At 35.4% G+C, this 24,517-nt stretch overlaps 1 protein-coding gene across 1 annotated transcript in view; it reads left to right on the top strand.

Moving 5' to 3' along the window:
* med24 (mediator complex subunit 24) overlaps positions 1-19,965 on the top strand; it is a 35,066-nt gene extending 15,101 nt beyond the window's left edge. The window contains exons 14-26 of the mRNA XM_084433541.1: positions 38-180; positions 322-359; positions 652-734; positions 923-1,101; positions 5,595-5,694; positions 5,837-6,012; positions 6,495-6,759; positions 6,849-7,030; positions 15,372-15,465; positions 16,829-16,928; positions 17,783-17,863; positions 18,015-18,163; positions 19,420-19,965. Of these exons, the coding sequence (XP_084289667.1) occupies positions 38-180; positions 322-359; positions 652-734; positions 923-1,101; positions 5,595-5,694; positions 5,837-6,012; positions 6,495-6,759; positions 6,849-7,030; positions 15,372-15,465; positions 16,829-16,928; positions 17,783-17,863; positions 18,015-18,163; positions 19,420-19,536 (1,707 nt within the window). The 3' untranslated portion in view covers positions 19,537-19,965. The remainder of the gene's footprint in view (positions 1-37; positions 181-321; positions 360-651; positions 735-922; positions 1,102-5,594; positions 5,695-5,836; positions 6,013-6,494; positions 6,760-6,848; positions 7,031-15,371; positions 15,466-16,828; positions 16,929-17,782; positions 17,864-18,014; positions 18,164-19,419) is intronic.
* Positions 19,966-24,517: the final 4,552 nt, after the last annotated feature.

Here is a 24,517-nt window from a genome sequence, read left to right as displayed (position 1 = left end):
TTAGCTGACCAATTTTCTTCTCTTTCTGGTTGTCTAGACTGTGGATGCAGATCATTCTAAGTCTCCTGAGGGGCTGCTGGGAGTTTTGGGTCACATGCTCTCAGGGAAAAGTCTTGATTTGCTACTGGCCGCTGCCGCAGCGACTGGAAAGCTCAAATCTTTCGCTCGCAAATTTATCAAGTATGACAATATGACATAAACTGGATACATTGCATCAGGATCATCTTATATTTCCTCAGATAAATACATGAACAAAGTGTCTATATTTATATATATATATATATATATATATTTATATTTATATTTGCTGTTATCTTTCAGGCTTAATGAGTTTCCAAAACACATCAGTGGAGAAGGATGTAAGTCCATGTGCTTTATTTTGCTACAATTAATAACCTGTTAATCAGTTATTATTCAGATGGGCATTAGGCTAATATGTTCATGCAAGATAAAATCTCGGGACACTTTTAAAATTGTCATCTTCATGTATTTTTCTAAATTATAACGGAAAGTGAAGGACACTCTGTCCTTGAGTGTTACTAGAGTAATACGGGCCGCATATGCCGTGTGAACTTGCTTTGATAATTTTTAGCTTTAGTGTGTGGTTTATATTCACACTTTTAACATGACACCTGTGAATATACTTTCCAGCGAAGTCTGCGTCAGTACGAGCTCTGCTGTTTGACATTTCCTTCCTTATGTTGTGTCATGTCGTGCAGACCTATGGGTCAGAGGTCAGTTTCACACATATTTATTCTACAGATTAAGTGTTTGAGCTATAGAGCAAAAGGGTGTTACAGTCTGATGAAGTTGTGTAACATCATTACATAATTCGTAACCACATCCTGTCATCACAGAACACTTCTTTTTTAGGCGTTCTCCTATACCTGAGTCATTGAAATCCTTTTTCTTGTCTGTCCAGGTGATTCTTTCGGACCCCAGCCCATCGAGCGAGACACCCTTTTTTGAGACTTGGTTGCAGACTTGCATGCCAGAGGAAGGGAAAACCCTGAATCCAGACCACCCCTGCTTCAGACCTGAGTCTGGGAAGGTGGAGAGTCTGGTGGCCCTGCTCAATTCTTCCTCTGAGATGAAGCTTGTGTAAGTGCTTCTTCACATCAATCACTCTTGTCACATTAACATCTTCATAAAACGTCCACTTCAGTAGCTGTGTTAGAGTTCAGTTTAATTTATTTCTATGAATCGGTTCAAACTGTTTGTGAATTGCTTCAACAATTTATTTGTCATTTCTCAAACATTTTCGCCTCAAAAAATTCCCTGCATGCCATTTTTGACTATATATATATATATATATATATATATATATATATTATTTAGTGCTTATAAATGAAAATGATGAAATGCTTATCTTTACTGTATAGATAATATTCATCATGTACTTATATATCCAACTTTATATAGAGCTGTGCGATAATATTGTTTACATTTTTTGACAATATAGACAATCAATCATTTGAGATGTGCTATAGTATATATCGCTTTACATGAGGGTACTGTATGTATGCAAATAAAGTTGAATATAGTTATAAATCCAACGTTATGTATAGAGCTGGTCGATAATATGTGGAAAACGTCTTCATTTAATGTTTGTTTGTTTGTTTGTTTGTTTGTTTGTTTGTTTGTTTTTACTGTATTTTACTTCTTACATTTTAACATTTTGAATATTCATGTCTACACCGGCTGTTTAAAATGATGGTTCCTCTGATTGGATATAAAAAAAAAATTATTCTGTTCTTTAATGACGTTATTCTATTATGACGACATGAACTAACAATGAACAAAACAGTTGTTACAGTATTTAATAGAAATACAGTTGTTCATGTTAGTTCACAGTGCATTAATTATTGTTAACTAACACAACTTTTGATTTTAATAGTTTATTAGTAAATGTTGAAATGAACATTAATTTAGATTAATAAATGCTGTAGAAGTATTATTCATTCTTTCTTAATTCATGTTAACTAAAGTAGTTAAATAATGTTAATTAATGAAACCTTATTATGAAGTGTTACCAATGTTTTATATCTCCATTTACATGAGGTAAGTAATTCTAGTGTAATATCAGTTAAGGCTGACTCATTTTGTGTGATGCATCTGTGATGAGAGAGGCAGATTCTCACGGTTCCAGCTAATTTTGTTATTATGAAAATGTTGATGAATTTCTGTGTGCTGACTGCTGCTGTTTCTAGAAAAGATGGTTGTGGGCATTTATAGTTCTTCAACCTCTCAAAAATCAAAAGCCATTGAGCAGTTCAAGCCACAGGTTTTTCATGCCACTTCAATGAAAAGAAATTCTAATATAAGCACATATGCAATTTTATGTTGAAGAATGTGTATTTAATTTTTTATGACTTGCTTAGTATAAATGGCACATATTACATGTATTTACGTTTTTAATCAGGCACAGTGCAGTGTCTCTGTAGACACAAACACCACCACACACTTCTAGCGGACCATACATAACTAGAAAAAAAAGTTTGTTGAGACAAACTTTAAGTTGGCTTGAGAAAGCCGGACCAGAGAGTTTGTAGAATTTAACGTAGTTTAAAGTTTGATAGATTAGTTAGAAAGAAAGAATACTAATAAAGAAAGAAAAAAATGGATTAGTTAGAAAGAAAGATAGATTAGTTAGAAAGAAAGATTAATTAAAAAGAAAGAATGAAAGAAATAAAGATTAGTTAGAAAGAAAGAAAGATAGATTAGTTAGTTAGAAAGATAGATAGATTAGTTAGAAAGAAAGAAAGATAGATAAGTTAGTTATAAAGATAGATTAGTTAGAAAGAAAGATAGATAAGTTAGTTATAAAGAGAGATAGATAAGTTAGTTATAAAGAGAGATAGATTAGTTAGAAAGAAAGAGAAAGAAAGAAAGAAAGATAAGTTAGTTAGAAAGATAGATAGATTAGTTAGAAAGAAAGATAGATAAGATAGATAAGTTAGTTAGAAAGATAGATAGATTAGTAAGAAAGATAGATAAGTTAGTTAGAAAGATACATAGATTAGAAAGAAAGATAGATAAGTTAGTTAGAAAGAAATATAGATTAGTTAGAAAGATATATATAAGTTAATTAGAAAGATAGATAGATTAGTTATAAAGATAGATAGATTAGTTATAAAGAAAGATAGATAAGTTAGTTATAAAGAGAGATAGATTAGTTAGAAAGAAAAAGAAAGAAAGAAAGATAGATAAGTTAGTTAGAAAGATAGATAGATTAGTTAGAAAGAAAGATAGATAAGGTAGATAAGTTAGTAAGAAAGATAGATAAGTTAGTTAGAAAGATACATAGATTAGAAAGAAAGATAGATAAGTTAGTTAGAAAGAAATATAGATTAGTTAGAAAGATATATAAGTTAATTAGAAAGATAGATTAGTTATAAAGATAGATAGATTAGTTATAAAGAAAGATAGATAAGTTAGTTATAAAGAGAGATAGATTAGTTAGAAAGAAAAAGAAAGAAAGAAAGAAAGATAGATAAGTTAGTTAGAAAGATAGATAGATTATTTAGAAAGAAAGATAGATAAGATAGATAAGTTAGTAAGAAAGATAGATAAGTTAGTTAGAAAGATACATAGATTAGAAAGAAAGATAGATTAGTTATAAAGATAGATAGATTAGTTATAAAGAAAGATAGATAAGTTAGTTATAAAGAGAGATAGATTAGTTAGAAAGAAAGAGAGAGAAAGAAAGAAAGAAAGAAAGATAGATAAGTTAGTTAGAAAGATAGATAGATTAGTAAGAAAGATAGATAAGTTAGTTAGAAAGATACATAGATTAGAAAGAAAGATATATAAGTTAGTTAGAAAGAAATATAGATTAGTTAGAAAGATAGATAGATTAGTTAGTTAGAAAGATAGATAAGTTAGTTAGAAAGATAGATAAAGTTAGTTAGAAAGATAGATTAGTTAGAAAGATAGAAAGATTAATTGGAAAGAAAGATAGATAGAAAAGTTAGTTAAAAAGATAGATAGATTAGTTAGACAGAAAGAAAGATAGATTTGTTAGTTAGAAAGATAGATAGATAGATAGATTAGAAGGAAAGAAAGGAAGATAGATAAGTTAGTTAGAAAGATAGATAGATTAGTTAGAAAGAAAGAGAAAGATAGATAAGTTAGTTAGAAAGAAAGATAGATAGATAAGTTAGTTAGAAAGATAGATAAGTTAGTTAGAAAGAGATAGATTAGTTAGAAAGAAAGAAAGATAGATAAGTTAGTTATAAAGAAAGATAGATAAGTTAGTTAGAAAGAAAGATAGATTAGTTAGAAAGAAAGAGAGAAAGATAGATAAGTTAGTTAGAAAGATAGATAAGTTAGTTAGAAAGATAGATAAAGTTAGTTAGAAAGATAGATTAGTTAGAAAGATAGAAAGATTAGTTAGAAAGAAAGATAGATAGATAGATAGAAAACTTAGTTAAAAAGAGATTAGTTAGACAGAAAGAAAGATAGATTAGTTAGAAAGAAAGATAGATGAGTTAGTTAGAAATAAAGATAGATAAGTTAGTTAGAAAGATAGATAGATTAGTTAGAAAGATAGATAGATAGATAAGTAAGAAAGAAAGAATCTAACTAAAGATAGATTAGTTAGTTAGAAAGATAGATAGATTAGTAAGAAAGAAAGACAAATAAGTTAGTTAGAAAGATAGATTAGTTAGAAAGATAAGTTAGATAGAAAGATGGATAAGTTAGTAAGAAAGATGGATAGATTAGTTAGAAAGAAAGAAAGATAGATAAGTTAGTTAGAAAGAAAGATAGATAAGCTAGTTAGAAAGATAGATAGTTTAGTTAGAAAGAAAGAAAGATAGATAAGTTAGTTAGAAAGATAGATAGATTAGAAAGAAAGATAGATAAGTTAGTTAGAAAGATAGATAGATTAGAAAGAAAGATAGGTAAGTTAGTTAGAAAGATAGATAGATTAGAAAGAAAGATAGATAAGTTAGTTAGAAAGAAAGATAGTTAGATAGAAAGATATAGCACACTAAGTCAGAACAGTCTGAAGGTCTGATCTGAGTTTGGAGTATGTAGAGTTAAAGCTCTAGGAGGAGTTAGAGTTTAAAATTTAGGGTCAGAAGAATAATAATAAGTTTAAATAGGATTTCAGTAAGTTGGCTTTCTCAAGCCAACTTAATAATTTAGAGGCATTATTTTTGCACGAGTCTATTTCTTTTTTTTAGAAAGTCCTGCATAGTGCACCTTTAAAATGACCTTTGTTAAAACATAATTTACTAAATACCAAATAGTATGGTAAAATGAAAGAGTTTCTTTGAATAAAATGTTAACAAAGCTGGAATTAGTATATTTTTGCATCCAAAATCACATATTTTCAGTGTATATACTGCATTTGATTAAGAATTTGCTTATTCGTGGAACAGGACAATCTTGTTTATAAAAACTTCAGGAAACTATTTTTGAATTGTTGAATCAAGGTTCATATGTTAATGAGCTATGGCTTCTAAATTAATATTTAGCAGTTTGGTTTCAATAAATGGAGGAAGTTTTTGGTTGTGGTTGTTTGGTTTTGTGCTGCTTTTTTTCTGTCTTAAGGATCTATTAGTAAAACATTTTCTATCTCTCTCCAGTTCGATGAAATGGCATGAAATATGCCTCAGTACTCCAGCAGCTATACTGGAGGTTCTCAATGCCTGGGAGAATGGAGTTTTATCAGTAGAGGCTGTTCAGGTGAGGACATTAATGGGGCCCTAACCAGGCTCAAAGATTCTAAAGCAATAAGAGTCATGAGTTGTGCCATATTGTCAGAATACATTTGTTTCATCTTTATGGCTGTAACTGAAGAAATCTCTTTCTCTTTCTGTGAGTGTAGAAGATCACTGATAACATCAAAGGGAAGGTGTGCAGTATGGCCATCTGTGCAGTGGCGTGGCTGGTGGCTCATGTTCGGATGCTAGGATTGGATGAGAGAGATAAACCTCAGACTATGATTCGTCAGCTCATGACTCCTATGTCAGGAGAAAACACTTTGCAGTTCTACCATGAGCGGTAGGGAACACTACATAACCACACTAAATCTTATGAAGTAAACTACAGGTCATGAGATCTGAAATATGTTTATATTAAGATTATCTAAATGAATTGAAATGCTAAAAAAAACATGCAATTAAGATGCAAACTGAAATTATATATATATATATTTATATATATATTAGTGCTGTCATTTGATTAAAAAAAATCGTACAGAAAAAAAACGGATGCTGAGTTAATTGCGTTAAATATTTTTAACGGTTTGAACTGAAAAAATGAATCGCATACGTTAACGCACTAATTTTGACAGCACATAAAATAATTTATGAAAGTTGTGTGCCATGTACTGCCGTGTTTAGTTCCAGGTCTTCAAGATTTCTGACAGGTGTGTTTGATTAGGGTTGGAACTAAACACTGCTGATCGTGGTCCTCCAGGTACAGAATTGAATAGCCCTGAAAGACTGGTATTTGTCTCCCTCTTTCTCTCACACCTTCTCCAGTGTGGTGATCATGAGTTCTATCTTGGAGCACATGTGTGCTGATGTATTTCAGCAGACTGGACTGTCCCTGCGGCCAGCGGTCGAAGGTCAGGAGGTTATTCCCTACCGTAACCTTCTCCCAGCACGCCAGCCCATCCACCAGGCTCTGCAAACCCAATTTAGGGAGGTTCTGGAGAAGGGCTGGGTGGACTCCCATGCATTTCATCTCTTTGAGAACCTACTACATATGGGAGGGGTTTTCTGGTTTACTAACAACCTGGTTAAGGTAAATGTGTTTGGGATTGCACTATTAAAGATTGAGGGTGAATGAATTGTACCTGTAATCTGACTTTTGTGCATGTGTTTGTGTTGTAGGAGCTCCTGAAGGAGACCCGTAAAGAGTGGGCGTCTCGTGTGGTGGAGTTGCTGTACAGTATTTTCTGCCTGGACACACAGCAGATCACCCTCACCCTGCTGGGACACATTCTGCCACGTCTCCTCACTGACCCTGCCCATTGGCACAGCCTGGTAGATCCGCCTGGAAGAGCCCTGGCAAAGTATGGCCTTTTTTTCTCTTCTTTTTTAAATAGCATTTTGTGTTAAAATTGTGGTGAATACATTGCACACTTTAAAGCACTTAAAGTAGGCTACACTTACACTTAAGGTACACTTAAAGCAATAAGGTTTACTCACCCTCTTGTCATTCCAAATCTGTATGACTAAGGATATTTAAATTATATAGGATTCATCCTAGGCCTTAAAGGGATACCCTTAAATTAAAATTCTGTGATCATTTACTCGCCCTCAAGTTGTTACAAACCTGTATGAATTTCTTTCTCCTGCTGAACACAAATGAAAATATTTTGAAGAATATGGGTAACCAAACAGTTGATGGGCTCCATTGACTTCCATAGTATGGAGAAAAAAAAAAATACTATCTTCATTTGTGTTCAGCAGGAGAAAGAAAGGGATCCCTATAATGCTAAAAAATGGAACAGAATCACAATTTGCAATATTGTTATTTTTATATGTTGTATTCGAGTGTAAATATTTGCGCAGGCAGATTGAATGTAACTAAATTATAAACGAAATCCTAAGTTGGGTATAATTTTGTTTTATTATTTGTGTACAGCCCTTTTTTTTAATATACAGTATTAATATGATACTACTTTTTATACTGAAAGCATAAATATAACTGGTGGACTAATCAAAACAGGCACTCAGAACACCCTTCCAAGGGGGCAGCAGGATCCAAATTATTTAAATTAATTTATTATTCTGAATACAATTTATATAAATATTACTATTAATATATTAACATTAACTTAATTGAAATACAAAAAAAACCATACAATTAAAATGTAAACTTAAAAAAAAAAAAAAAATCTATATATTTTTTCCCCCCATTAACAATTTTTTTTTTTTTTTTTAAATGAACAATTCCAAAAGAGACACATGGTGGCTTAAAATTATTTTATTTAATATCTTATTATAAATACAATTTATATTGATTTTAAATGTATTATATTAAGATTATCTAACTTAATTTTATTTATTTATTTTTGTGCTTTTTTTGTTGTTGTTGTTGATTTGAACATGATTCATAAATAGGGTTGGGAACCGAAAATCGGTTATTATCCAGAACCATTAGTGTTTTTGAAAAATGCCGGATCCGTGAAAAATTCCTAAGTTTCGGTTCCGAAAACGGTTCTGGTGCGACGTGTGGGCGAAGTGCTGGAAACTTATCCTTTAATAGCGCCGTCTCACCTCATGAATATTAAAATAGTAATGAATGTACTGGCCCTCGTGCTACTCATATATGTATTGTGTCAGATATCAACGCAGAGAGAGTATAAAGACAGTATAGCTGCACGATTAATCTTTAAACGATCTAGATCTCGATTCAGACACCCATGCGATCTTATTCCTAAATGACAAAAACTTCACACCAGCACATTCAAATCTGTTTGCACTGTCGCTGACCCAGAGATAGCAGTTGTCAATATATATGATACAGCTTCACTTTCAGTCTTTTCAACCACACAGTATCGATATTTCTGTGTTACAAATATTCAAATGATTATAGAAATACTGAGATAAAAGTTTATAGTTCGAGTATAAACACCAATGTCTACGGTAGCAACCAGAACAGAGTAAATCACCTTTTGAAAGTCGCTTCAAATAATAAGTGTATCGATTACATCTGAATGACTGTTAAAGCTGCAGTCTGTAACTCTTTTTTTTTTTTTATGTTCAGAATTTATAAAATGTATATAATGAGCGAGTACATCATGAATGCCTTTTTTCAAACCGTGTTTTTGTCTTAACCTGAATCACTACGGTAAGCCTGTAATAAGCGTTTAGACTCGGACTACTTTACACCGGTCGGGTCGGCACCGCACCGCTGTGGAGTAGCCCAGTGCCTGCGTGACTCACTCGCGTCACTCACCCACGTCATAGACACAAACATTGAGAAGTAGCTCCGTCTACAATGTTCTCCCGGAAGACACATGCAGTTCTTTTTATTAACTGCTAGAGCGCTGATTCATCCAGTAATGAAACAAGTGAAGTCTTTATGAATATTATGTTTCACCTGTCTGGATCTTACATGTGTGTTCAAGTATATTCTACCCCTTCTGAGAGGGTATTCTCCACTGCTGGAGATACAATAAGCTATAGACCAATTATAGGTTTGTAAACATCCGGGATGCGCGCGCATCGTGGTTGCAGAAAGACCTGTTTAACAGCTGATCATTACACGGATACGGATAAGAATAATACTAATAGTTCGATTAACAAACATTTTTTATACAGATTTGCGATTCTGGCAACCGACTGCACAACACGAAATTTTTCCGGATGTTGTCTTTTGGTCCCGACATGCGCAGTAGAACCTGCGTGACGCCGTGTGATGTAGGGTGATAATTCCCCTATAGGAGAGGCCCCAAATTATCCTAGAGAATGCAGAAATGTTTATTTTCCTTCAGAAAAATACATTTTTGGAAAAATTGCTAAATATGTTGAATTTGTTGACATTATCAGTCTGTTAAACTCATTTGACAAGTATAATAAGACATAACAGACAAAGGATTGTGCATTTTCCTCTCACTACTATTTTATTTTATTTTTTATCGGGAAGCGGAACCGAAAGATTTCTTAAGATTCCCAACCCTATTCATAAATGAATTACGAATTTATGTATGAATGAACTCTTTCCTCTTTTGACTTGCTTTCTTTCATCTGCTTCCTCTTTTTGTCAGTCTGAGATTCAAAACGGACATCCGTTGTGATGAATATGAAGTTGTCAGGCTTTTTCCTTGGTTTCTCTTTTTTTAATTTACAGTTAGTTAAATGAACATTTATATGAGGTCAATCACCCTTACTAGATGTAAACCTTTCATCTGACAGAATTTGCGTGGGGGAACACCTGCTTTAACGCAGAGGAGAGACTACATTTTAAATGTCTTTTCTGTCAACCTTTCAAAGTAAACTAGCATGTAGATGGGTGAATGACAGATAAGAATATAAAATGTGAAAAAACAAACAAAAAAAAACAGGCAAAAATTTCACATTTTAGGACTTTCTATACGGTATAGTGTTGTGTATGTAATGCAATGGCATGTACACATTTCAAGAATGTAATTAACCATTTTGGTGAATCAGATCTTTTTCCCCATGAAAAGGTAATTCCTGGGTAACGTAATGAATTTTTAAATTACATTACATTTCTACCATTGTTGGCATATACAAATGTACTGATATCCATAATTGGAGCTCAACAAACAATTAGTGCTCGGAAAAACTACATTTTAATCACAATTAATATAATCAATTTTATATAGACATGGGCTAATTTTTGGCTGCTGATAACTCAAAATTCAAAATGTTTTCCAATAAAGTAAATAATAATTGTTTTATCCTTAACTCAACGAAAAACAGCATTGTGTAATCTAACACACAAATATGGGTTACATTAATTTCCTGTCATTGTTAGTCAGAATGACATACCGTTAGACGGAAGGACATTCTGCAATATTTTTCAGGATTACCATAAAAACCATCCTAGGTATCATTTTTCTTTCCAAAATGAACACTTACTTTGAAACAAAGTAAGAGACACTGACACGTTTTTAATGATATAAAAAAGTTTAATCAACATGTTTTTTATGTAAATTCGTTCAGCCAACACTTAAATGCAACAGCATTTCATATATTTCATACATTCACGTAACCATTTGTGTAACAAACGTATTTAATCATCAAATTCACAGCACTGTTAATGAAGGGAAGATTGGAACTTTTGAACATTTCCAAATGAATTTCAGACATTTCTGTTCTGTGACACTGAAGATTGGAACCTTTGACACCCAATGAGTGTGGGCATGTGATGTGACTACCACATGTTTTGGAATTTCTCCCAGTCTGGGATACATAGTTGTGACGAGCGGTTTGTTAATGGCTCAGGCTCCGATAGGATGGCTTGCATGTCAGATATGTAATAAAATTTTACATCTGGGGTGGTTGGCCACACAAAGGCGTTTCTGCCCATTGTCTGTCGCATGCAGCTCACTTCAAGTTCATCATCACCCACCAGATTCAGGACTTGGCCTACAAATGGCTGGGCATCATATTTAACAATCACAAACCTTCCAACAATATCTGGTGTCATAGTAAGATGTGGTGTTGTTGCTGGAGCATTGGTGGGTAATTCACACACATCTATGCAATTCATGTCCACTTCATTGGGACTAAAGCAGTCACAGTAGTTACCCTTCCCTCGGCTGCAGAAGCAGGACAGCTCTCTGTGCCTAAACCGTCCAGGGGTAAGAGACACAATCTGGTGAATTTTCATTGTGCCCTTCACAACAGGCAGCTTCTCCGGTACAGCTTCATCTTGTCTTAGGATGTCCTCTTCTGACACCCAAAAGTACTTGATTGAAGAGGCTGTGCTCTGTAAAGCTTCATAGAGCTCTTTTGGTGTCTGAATATCTTCTCCCATTTTCACCCTCTGATCAGCCGTGCGCTTTACAGCACCACCCACGCCATCTGGTGCTCCCTTACCATGGGCTTTCTCCGAGAAATTCCAGGTCTCCTCCTTGAAGCCCAAAATAAACGGCAGTGTGGTCAAAAGTTGCGCTTATTTCTATATTGGGTAACAGGCCCGTCACTCATGAAATGGATGGTTGTAAGAGTGGGATTCTGCTCCTTCAACTTCTTTAAAATTGGCTCAATGTGTGCCCACACAGCTCTTTCATTATGACGTGGGCTGTCTGAAATTGTGGCATATGATTGACTCCTATCTGATGTGTAGACCACACTGGTGTGAATTGTGGCCTGTTTACGACTTCTCGGTGTGGAGCTTGCAAGCATAGTTCTCAGAGAAATCCATGTGGACCACTACCTCTGTGTCACTGATGGTTTCCTTCACTTGTCTGCACTGCTCAACCTGGTGTATCCAGTTGTAGTGGTGTTTGGCAAGCAGATCAAGTTTTTCATTCAGTAATATTCATTTCATTCATATTGTAGGTCCTGCCACGTTCCACATTCGTTTTTTTTCCCCACAAAGTTTGTGAATTCTTGACCTTTGAACGGTCTTGACCCTTTCCCACTGTAGCCATGTGGTGGTGGTGTTCTGTTCTTGAGGGGCTATTTACACTTTTTTGCAACAGCACTTAACACAGACACGATACATACAATCCTTTCTTAGAGGATCACACACAATGGATGCCAACAACTCTGAAATCCTTGCCACTTTTACAAAGCCACTTTGAAATAGTTTCTCCACAAGCATCTGAACGTTTTCGTGGTCAATGCAGGCGCATGTGTTGCGATCACTTGTTTTAGGTTCCGTTATGTAAAAGGGGCGCAAGCACACAAACTGTCTGTATGACAAGTGTGAGTTCCTTTTTGTGTTTCTTTATTGTATTGTAAATGTAACTCTTTCATTGACTTTTGTAGGACTCTTCTTTGAACTGTCTCTTTTTTTTTTTTTCTGGTAGAAGTCTACTATTTTCATCCCTACACAGGAAGTGAGTAACCTCTGCCTTCTTTACTGCAGCAAGCCTCTTGGCTCCCTGTGACTTGCGTTTTTCATTGACGTGCTGTACTATTGTTTTGTTAAACATTTTCTTAGTTTCTCTTTTTTTTTCTTTTTTTTTTTTTTTTGACAGAGCAAGTTGTCTTTGAAGTTTGACTATTTCATTCTTTAGTTTATTTTTGTTTGCGTTTTTTGTTCGCACGTTGCCATCATTTCTTTCTGGAGTAGACGAAGCAAGTGGCTGGACATTCTCTTGAGGGGTTATCTGGCTCTCTGGGTTGGGGTTCTTCAAGATTAGACTCATTCATTGAGACTGGAGTGTCATTCCTTAATTCATTGATCTGCTTTAATCTTTCCCTCCAATTCCTCTGTTTTACCCTCCACTGCTCCCTTTTGTTCTTGCAGCAGAAGGGATCATCTGCTGTACAGGCTTTTTGGGAATTTACCTTGATTTGTAGTAGCTACACACAATAATAATTATTAGAGTATTAGATGCAGGTTGTAATTACATCAATTTCATTACAATCATATTTTCAAAATATTACAGTAAATCTGTAAAACTATAATGCTTCATAAACAATGGCCAAGGGTATAGTCCAACACATTATACAGCTAAAACATTTAGGCTTATTGCAAATGAGAGATTCTACTTTTTGGAAGTATGACCAACATTAGAATTTTCACCGGGAAATGTCGTCTGAACCAGTAAGTTACATCCACTTTTGTTCTGAGTCTGACCAACTAAGGGAAAAAAGCATTGCAGTAAATCGCGCCGATTAAATCTAACGATTGCTTATATCACGTCAAACTGTGCAAATTATACTTTGTCCTCAAATTGTTAATGTTTACAACATCAGCATTGCGTGACTACATTTAATGCCCTTCCGATATGTATCCTTGTTTTCGCATGGGCCCGGTTGCAGTCTCTTTTTTTTTTTTTTTTTTTTTTTTTCTGAAGTCCGAAGTCTTTTGCGTTTGTTCGGGTGAATCTCTAGTTGTCACTGGTGATTGTCGTTTGAACCTTTCTGGATCCGCCATCAAATTGATAAGTTTAATTATATCAAGTGCTGCAAGAAAAGGCTATAAATCTCCACCTGCAACATCCTCACACGTAATAACGCGTGCTCGAATTTCCCGCGGAAATCCACCAGTACCACTGGAATTAAAAACATTATTACAAGCTTACCGTTTTGAATCGAGCTAAGGCAAGCAGATAGTTTTGAACACTGGCTGGTTATGTACTTGCTCAATTTATTTTGGATCATTTTTAACCCAAAAAAGCTACGGACTGCAGCTTTAAGTTTGCTTGTTACTGACACATTATCATTCCACTGAGTCATCACTATAATACCTTGCTCTCTTCCTTCCAAGATACTCAGCCCTAGCTTCTGCATCTGCGTTTATCCTGCCTCTGAACCGTCTCTGCCTCTCTTTATTAGACAGAGGCATCTGGAAGGACAGAATTTACCTTAAAACACCAGAAGCTATACTAAAGCTTTAATAAAATGTTGATGTATTAATAAATATGATTACATTATTAACGATTTGACCATTAACATAACAAAATTCAATTCAATGATAATGACCCATGTGACTCATTGAATCATATGAAATCAAGATGAACGACAGGAAAAATATGGCAAAAAACATACAATTATGTAAATCATGTTAATAATAGAACTATAATAACTATGCCTAAAAGTTTACAAGTGTTAATTAAAAACTAGATTGTTATGCATATGTCATTCTGGATAACGGATGGCATGTCCTGGCTAACAGAGATTTTTTGTTATCCTAGAATGATATGTTATCCAGGAATGACAAAACAAATATTTTTCTTTATAATCAGGCACTAACTTAACCACCTATGGAAAACTACATCTTAGCTATCATCACTTTAAGGTAATCTTTTAGATCAAATAGATAGTTTTTGGTAACACTTTATTTTACAGTGTCCTTGTTATGTATGTTACATGTACTTACCGTAGTAATAACAGTAAATTATGCACAATTACATGCAACTAACCCTCAACCAAATCCTAATCCTACCCTAACCCTAAAGTACATGTAGTTAATTAATATTACTCAGTACTTAAATGTATAATTATATAACCTATTTAATTATGTAACCTAGTTTTTTTAATAGAAAAACATTATAAATGTTTTATTAGTGTTATCCAAAAGGACACATGATATTGCTACAAAGTGCACCAGTGACCGAAAAGGTCAAAATATCAACATTTTATGTCACTTTAGTGACGCTTACTGACCTTTGCACATGTTCTGGAGCTCCTTCATGGTCTTCTTTTTGATACAATATTATGTCACATGACATACCAAAATGCATTATGGTCCAAAATGGTCATTGATGTCATAATGACCTTTCATTAGTTTTTCTGTCATAAAAATGTAAGTAAGCTTAGTATTATCACTGTATTTGTAGGTATCATTGAAAACATCAATGGAATTATGCCCAAGTAGATTTTAAATGCTTTTATTTATATTTTTTACATTTTTGTCATATTTTTGTATTCAGATTTTAAGCCGGGACAGTTACTCGGAATGACATTTTGGGACTTTTAAGTTCAATGGTTCCTTAAGGATTAATTATTTATAATGAATTCTCACATGAGTAATTAAAGAGGGGTAAGTTGAGTCATTTAATGAAGTGCATTTAAAAATGTATAATTTTTTTATAGTATTTTAAAAATATTACGCATGTGCTTTGGACACCAGAACTGACACGCCACGTCATTGACCCAGATGTTAACTTCAAAACTAACTAAAAGCCACAGAAATCCTATTTTGATTTCATAAAGTCTTTATGAAAAAATGATAATGTGTGCGGCTGTGTGTTATAGGTTGTCAGTGTGGTGTGCTCTCAGTTCTTACTCGTCTCATCATAAGGGTCAAGCATCGGCACGACAGCGCAAGAGACAACGTGAGGATATAGAGGTTGGTTTCTTACATTTATATTTTATATTGCCTCTATTATGCTTTTGTAAAGATTCCTAATTTTGTTTTGGATGTCTCCTAATAGGTTTAAATGCATACAAGGTCAAAAAACACCTACACTTTTGCATGAGATATATATATATATATATATATTGCAGCATCACCTCCTTTTTTCACAGTGTCTGAAAAGGTTCGATAAAGAATTTGGTCTCTCTAAACCTCTCCTTTCAGAGAGCCTACTCTGCTCTGATTGGTCAGAATGCCCAGTCTGTTGTGATTGGTCTACCGCTTACAGCGTGTGTCAGTAAGGAAATGCCTATTTGAATGACTGTATCTAAATTTCTGCTCCAGAGGCTTCTTTAGCAGTTGAGCCTCAGTGATATGAACAGTTACAATTTTACCGTATCAATTTGAGCCTGGGTGCTCATCCTTGATAATTGCTTGCTAAGTGGATTTGCTTTCACAGCGCAGAAAACTGCGTCTTCTCGACATGTCGACAACAAGAAACTAATCTCTTCCAGTCCTCGGCTACAACTGGTGTTTGAGGACGGGTCAAAGTAGACGTTGTTCGCGGGCAGCCTATGAAGACCGTAGGCTGGCATTATACAAATTTGTTACAAACCTACGTAGGTCTGGGCAGGAAGTAAGACTGGAATTACTGATGACTCGTTTCAGGCAGTTCAAAATCAATCTTTTTTTTTCTTTGGGAGACCGATAATAACTCCATTTATTGTTTACTTTGATCTTTAGAACTTTTCAGACCTTTACATTCACAAACATCTGTATTACACACTACATGAAAGGTAATGTCTGAAAAAGCATATTGGGTCACTTTAACTGAACTCAGTCATGCTGTGTATGCTTACAGACCGTAAGATCCGTCCTTCGGATGAGACGTTAAACCGAGGTCCTGACTCTCTGTGGTCATTAAAAATCCCATGGCACTTCTCGTAAAGAGTAGGGGTGTAACCCCGGTGTCCTGGCCATATTCCACCCATTGGCCCTTACCAATCATGGCCTCCTAATAATCCTCTTCCATTGAATTGGCTATATCACTCTCTCTCCTCTCCACCTATAGCTGGTGTGTGGTGAGCGCACTGGCGCCGTTGTACTGTGGCTGCCGTCGCATCATCCAAGTGGATGCTACACACTGGTGGGGGTTGAGGAGAGATTCCCTGATATGATTGTAAAGCGCTTTGGGTGTACAGTAGTACATATGAAAGCGCTATATAAATGCCTCATTCTATTCTATTCTACAGACATTTGCATAATTAACACATGTATGTCTTACCCCTTTAGCACATACTTCTTAAAACTTAAACTAAGATTTAAGTCTCACTCATTGTTCTCTCTTTGTTTGTAGGACTACACCAGCCTGTTCCCTTTGGATGACACACAGCCATCTAAACTGATGCGTCTGCTTAGCTCCAATGAGGACGAGACTGTCATGCTATCCAGTCCAGGTCATTTCCTGCCTGCCCCACTTAACACAAGCTGCACAAAAAACAACTGCATTATAATCACGTCCATCTGAGGATTAATGTGCGATTTTTATCTGTCAGTCAATCTAGAAACGTGTTAACCAAATCTGCCTATGCTGCAATAATAGTAAGATGTGAATTGTGCAGAAAAATCCCCACAAAAATGCAACATAGCTTGCGATAGTTTTGAGCTTCCTGTGGCAGTATCACTCAATATGTCCATGACACAATGGATGAAACTAATTTTCCAAAAATAATTTTTCAAAGACAAACCAAAAAAACATTTTTGTTCATTTCCTTCATTTAGATTAAGATTATTTGCTTAATTCATACAAATATTTTTAAATGCCTTTAAGATAACTGTTACTTCATTAAAAATATAGAATTTTTTTTTTTTTCCTCCCTGTTCTAATCTTGTACTAATCTGGACAACGATTGAAACTTTGAATTGGTAGCACTTCTCACATTATTGTCTTTTTAGGGTGAACAGCTTGTTGCATTCCTCATTTGTAAGCCACTTTGGATAAAAGCATCTGCTCAATGAATAAACGTAAATGGATAGATAGAAAATAGAAAGTGAGAATATCGAGAAAACTGTATTGTTATAAGAAGTTTCTGGAAGCATTGACTGTTTTGTCACTTTCACTAAAAAAGGAGGAAGAGATGAAAATGAAAGTGTTGATTTTATTCATGCAGTAAACCGAGAAAGGGAAGTATAGTGAAATCCGCTTTGATGGCCACTGTGACATAGTACAATTTTTTTACGGTTTCTATATATGTTACAACATTTTGGTCTGTTAAAACTGACACTAAATAAACTGATGTTATCTTTCTAGGTGACCGTTCCATGAGCACTTCACTGTCTGCTTCTCAGCTTCACACCGTCAATATGAGAGACCCTCTCAACAGAGTGCTAGGTTTGTGCTGCATATCTGATAAACATTTAGTCCCACTATATAGATTAAATAACATGGTATTACCATCTCTGTACTGTAGTACCACCACTGCACTACCTCTTACAAGCCGTGCTTACAAGCAGATTCTTGTCTCTCTTTTTTTTCTTTCTAGCAAATCTGTTCCTGTTGATTTCCTCTCTTTTGGGGTCTAAGACAGCAGGCCCTCACACACAGTTTGTTCAGAGCTTTATCGAGGAGTGTGTGGAGTGCTCAGAACAGGGCAGCCGGGGCAGTATCTTGCAATTTTTGCCCTTTACCATGGTGAGGGAATCATCTACAGTACTATACATGCACAACACACACACTGATATACATTCAGCATTCTGGTAAAGCTGCACAATTAATCGTATTTGAATCATGATTAAAATTTCTGCTTCTCTCACTTAAATTGGTATAATCGTCTGCTTGATATTTATAATTTGACATTTCTGATATCTTGCATTGCTTTGGTCACCAGATGTCAAGAGTTTAACCCCCCCCCCCCAATCAGAGCTTTTCTGTGGATTCATTTCTGCCTAGTGTTCTACTTAATCTTCCCAACCTGGCAACCATGTGCACATGCTCTTTCTGCACTGCATAAAGCGCTGATGATCTGAAAACGCTGACAAACATGTTTGTTGGAGTTTAGCGATCTTCATTGCGATTATTCTGCTCAAAAGAAAGCTTAATACAGCCAAACTGTGTTCATTCATGGGGCCGCTTGTGCTATTTGCTATGACTAAATCTGGGATCAAACATTCTCAGTGACTGACTGTAATAAATCCAAACAAAAACTTGACTGTTTGCGATTGTGGATGCACTTGTGCAACCTCTGTGCTACAATACAAAGTTTTGTTGTTTTAATAGGAAAAAATTTACAATTTGGAATATCTGGAATAATATTAAGAATTAAGGTTTTACCATTTTTCATAATGTTGAGAGTGTGTTGATGTAAATAATACATAATAATTCAGGAAACTAGATGAGATAAAATAAACTCTGCGTATGAGTTGGCGTTCTCTTGATTTGTGCTTATATGAATGTGCAAAAATTCTAATGAAATGTAAAAAGAAATGGTAACACTTTATTTACATTAAATTGTGCATTTTTGCATGCAATTACCTCTAAACTAAAGCGAAACCCAATATTAAGTACATGTTGTTAATTGATATTACTTAGTACTTAAATGAATAATTACACTGTAACAAGGACAACGTAAAATAAAGTGTAACCAAAGAAAATTCTCAAATGAGAAGTTTTGATCAATAATCAAAATCGGTTACACTTTGTTTTAAGGTGTCATTGTTACAGTGTAATTATTCATTTAAGTACTGAGTAATATTAATTAACAACATGTACTTACTATAGAGTTAGTTGCATGTAATTGTGCATAATTAACTGTTATTATTACTACAGTAAGTAGTACTAAGGACACTGAAAAACATTTTTTGGCATAATTTATTATTATCATTTAAAATTATCGTTCAGCTCTAAATTTTAGTATGGAAAACCTTTACTTTTTGAATATGTCTTCACAGATTTCAGAACTGGTGAAGCTTCAGGCACTTGCAAAACCCAAAACTGTGCTGTCCATCACAGACTTGAGCCTTCCCCTGGGCCGGAGGATGGCAGCTAAAGCCATCGCTGCTCTATAGAGGACATTCACTCCAGCACGCCTATAGGAATATGTGGTTTTGATGGGTGTGCAAGAGTGAGGAAACTGCTATGACCTCCCTTCCCAAAAGAGTAATTTCTCATCATCTACATAGGCTTCCAGTAACCCACCAGGTGGGATGTTGCCTTTACGTCTGTCGTCTTGAGGACAGCTCAGTGTTAGTTCTGATTTGACACACAGAGAGTAGCTGGCAGCTGACTGTTCACATTAATTTGACATTTATTTCCATCACTCAGAAGTGGAAACATAAAGTAACTTTGTGGTATAATGTTTGTTTTTATATATGGTTTAACAGTTCATGCATTGTTGCCTGTTGACAACTTTTTTGTGTTTTTATAAACAATGACTGTGATTTGGAACTCTAAAATTGTATATTTTTACAAAAATTCCAATAAAATGGTAAAATTGTTAGAGATGTTGCTTCTCTTTGAAGTGTCTTTTTAAAAATGTGTCTTTATGTTGCACACTAGGCCTGTCAACAAACATGAGCAAAAGTGTTTGTTCAGCAGCGGTTACTTACTCGATTTCCACTGAACTTTCAGAATCATCTCTGGTTTCACACTAAGAAATATCTGTCTGTGGATAATATGTACCGTTGGCCACCTTTTCTCAATCTGCCCGAATTTAATTCTTTGATTAAAATAAGATTTACAAAATGTATTTTTCATTGTTTCAAATTTTCTTTACATCTATAAATATAACGTTACACTGCCCAGCCAAAAAGAAAGTCGCTGTTTGGATTTAAACAGACAAACGAGTCTGAAATTTCAAATTGTGAAAGAACGGTTGAGGGTGTATAAAATCATTTTCATACATGAATTGGCACTTCTGAGTCCAGACCTTAAATTCATTGAACGTCTTTGGGATGTGCTGGAGTAGACTTTACAGAGTGCTTGGCAAAACAAGATCTTGACCAAAAATGAATGCTCCTCTTGATGGAAATAAATGGAGTGACGTTATTTCCATCGATATATGCATCAATTTCTGGTCAAGATCTTGTACACAATCTACTACATGCCTTCTGTCATCTGACTGATATTTTACCCTTTTTTTAACCTTTTAATTCCATATATCATATTCTAAAACTGTACATAGTACGTGTCTTTTTGCTGTGAAATGTTTACAAATTTTTATAAAGTAAACGTTAGAATAACTTTTTATATTTTTAGTAATATTGCAAAAAGAACATTTACCGCACTAATCAACTTAGATTTACTTGTTTTTGTTCTAAAAAAAAAATCATTAAGTTAAAATGTATCAAATATGATACATCAGACTTTTAAGGAATGTTTATCTCTCGATCATCATTGTACAACATTGCATTATGTGACCCCCACCCCCACAATAAAAACTACAGCGATTTGATTATATATCATCTTACTGAGAGATACCATTGGGAGATGTGACAACTGATATTAAAATGCATTTTATGCAACTAGTCTGCTATATTGTTATAAAGATCTAACTGATTTACATTTAATTTACACTGATTTAAGCATTTTAAAATCAGAATTTTACTTTTTAACAGCACCAAATTATTTAGTTTTACTCTGTTCTTCCTAACGTATGAACTCCATATTTCCTATATCATACTTTATGAACCATAATAGCCTAAAAAAATAAAAATATTATAACTCTTGGGTTCCGATGTCTGTGCATGAAAAAAGAATTTGGCTTTCTGGCCTAACTACTGCAAAGAAAATCCTGGTTATACGGTGGAAACCACCACATACTCTTTCACTACATCATTGGTGGAACTTGCTGTTAGATATTCTTACTTTAGAGCTCTTGGTGGCACGGACTCACGGTGCTAAGGAAAAGACCATAAGATCTTGGTCGGAAACTCTTCAAGTTACTAAATCTCTTGCCGGGAGGGGGAGGGGGAGGGAGACAATGGTAGATCACTCAGTAGGGGGGATTCGATAAATGTAGAATTGTGTTAGTTTGGTTTGTATTGTTTGTGTGTGTATGTGGGTGGGTGTGCGTATGTCGTTTTTGGGTTGAGCGAGTGAGGGAATGAGGGTGTGTATAATGTATTTTTTGTACATGTATATGCCTTGTTTATTCTATTTTCAGTTTGTTAGTATGAAACTAAATAAATGTTTTTTTTTTTGTTTGTTTTTTAAACAAAAACACATATGCAAACATCAATTATTGTCTAAAGGTTAAATAAACTATTTATTTTTTTTCAGGATTTTTTTTTTATTATTATTTCATGTCAGGCTTTTTAAAAAATGTTTTAATCTTGACACTTGCCATCATAAAATGTTGTTGCTCAACATTTGAGAGCAAGGCAAAGCACAAAGACCAACCCAACAGTACCAAATCCAGCTGATGCAAACTGACCCAGGCAGTTCAGACAAACCAAAAGATCCCTTAAAACAAAGAAAGATTAATGTATTTAAGAGACACTCTTGAGGTTTGTGAAAATTAGGGCTGATGAATATTATGTCATGGCTTTTGTCTTAAAAAATACCTTAATGTCAACAGAAGGTGTTAAAGGCACCATCAAAATAAAGTTAAACCAAATTTTTAATTAGAGAACAGTGATGTGTGATATAACCACTAATGGATCTTAAATAATAATCCACTAATTAAGAAGAAAATTAACTGTAGTGGGCATGACTCATAGTGGTTAAAGTGAGTAAACTCAATTTGTTGCTAGTCAGCAAAAAAAAAAAAAAGACCGAAACCAGAGGACTTGTATGACTTGGAAATACCAGTGTATAATCAAATGGAAAAGAATACTCAAAAAAGAACTGGATAAAAACAGAACTTGTTACATAATATCCTGTATGTCAATAATGCCCTTTCGACGTCAAGGAATGCCCAGTGCCCACAGCGTCAGAACAGTGTCTGTCAGAGGATACCCTTTATTTATTTTTCTCAGTAAAATCAGTTATTCTGTTTATTTGATTGGACTCTTATTTTAGATTTGTAAAAAAAAAAAAGAAATCTCACACAGTAGGCCTTTGGACTCCTTTATAAGGAGATCATCATATTTAGTGGTCCCTGGTCAAATAGTTTGGAAACCTATTTCAGCTGAATGATATGCCTTCTTTTGAGAAAAAATACCTATTATGCATATTTAAAAAAGCTTGAATACCTTTTCAGATGTAACTTTCTAGCGCGCTGCGGGGCTGATGTCCATAAAGGAGCTTGAAGGGGGAAAACCCCGTGGAGGCTTGCGGGAGCTCACACACAGCAAACAACAGGGGTTCCAACCCAATTTTTGGCGTCCTCGTGAACGAATAGCGAATCATGGTCTTTAACGTGCGATTAAACCGTTTGACCAGTCCGTCCGTTTGTGGGTGATAGACGCTGCCCAATAACTCGTAAAGTTTGCGTAATGTACGTGACATGAATGCCGTGCCCTGATCAGTGAGAATCTCTTTCGAGATCCCCACCTGGGAGATTAAGCGAAACAGTGTGTCCGTGACACTCTTAGCCAAAATGTTGCGGAGTGCCACTGCCTCGGATATCGCTCGGTTCCCCTAAATCCAGTCTCTGAGGTCCCAGCTCAGCCTCTCCCATCCGTACGTCTGCCCCCTTACCATGCTCTTTCTTAATACAAGAGACATCCGCACATAACCCTCTCAATAATTCATTAAAAGCTGGCCAATTTGATCCCAGAATCAGCTGATGTCGGAGGTGCTGGTTAACTGCCACCTCTATACTATGCTTTTGACCCCTAAATTGAATCATGGCTTACATTAACGGATAATTCACCACATCCCTGTGCACACACCTTACCCAAAACCCAAGGTTTGGTTACAGCCTGAATCCAATAGAGCCTGATAGGTATTCACAGGTATTTGGTACCGGCCAGCCTGATCGTGGGCTGCCTGCTGGACGTCTGGGACCTGGATCATTGTCCCTATGTCCATCATTATCAATAAAAATGATCCGGGTCACGCCAGCAGGCCGGCCCAGACGTGGGCCAAGGAATTGGCGTAGAGAGAGCGGGGAAAAAGGAGGAGAGGTCGGTGACACTGGACCCACTCTGCCGTCTTCTTAGGTAGATGAGCGATAAATTGCTCCAGCACCACACGGTTGATGATTTTCTCAACGTCGCTTTAAAGAAGCACACTGACATTGAAGTGTTAACTTGATTATAATTGTAACTGTAGTGTGTTATTCAATATAGTGAATATATACACTCACCTAAAGGATTATTAGGAACACCTGTTCAATTTCTCATTAATGCAATTATCTAATCAACCAATCACATGGCAGTTGCTTCAATGCATTTAGGGGTGTGGTCCTGGTCAAGACAATCTCCTGAACTCCAAACTGAATGTCAGAATGGGAAAGAAAGGTGATTTAAGCAATTTTGAGCGTGGCATGGTTATTGGTGCCAGACGGGCCGGTCTGAGTATTTCACAATCTGCTCAGTTACTGGGATTTTCACGCACAACCATTTCTAGGGTTTACAAAGAATGGTGTGAAAAGGGAAAAACATCCAGTATAAGGCAGTCCTGTGGACGAAAATGCCTTGTTGATGCTAGAGGTCAGAGGAGAATGGGCCGACTGATTCAAGCTGATAGAAGAGCAACTTTGACTGAAATAACCACTGGTTACAACCGAGGTATGCAGCAAAGCATTTGTGAAGCCACAACACGCACAACCTTGAGGCGGATAGGCTACAACAGCAGAAGACCCCACCGGGTACCACTCATCTCCACTACAAATAGGAAAAAGAGGCTACAATTTGCACAAGCTCACCAAAATTGAACAGTTGAAGACTGGAAAAATGTTGCCTGGTCTGATGAGTCTCGATTTCTGTTGAGACATTCAGATGGTAGAGTCAGAATTTGGCGTAAACAGAATGAGAACATGGATCCATCATGCCTTGTTACCACTGTGCAGGCTGGTGGTGGTGGTGTAATGGTGTGGGGGATGTTTTCTTGGCACACTTTAGGCCCCTTAGTGCCAAATGGGCATCGTTTAAATGCCACGGC

The sequence above is a fragment of the Rutilus rutilus genome (assembly GCF_951802725.1).
Source record: "Rutilus rutilus genome assembly, chromosome: 16".
NCBI lineage: Eukaryota > Metazoa > Chordata > Actinopteri > Cypriniformes > Leuciscidae > Rutilus > Rutilus rutilus.
Note: the sequence above shows the minus strand (reverse complement) of the source record. Positions and strands in the feature narration are given on the sequence as shown.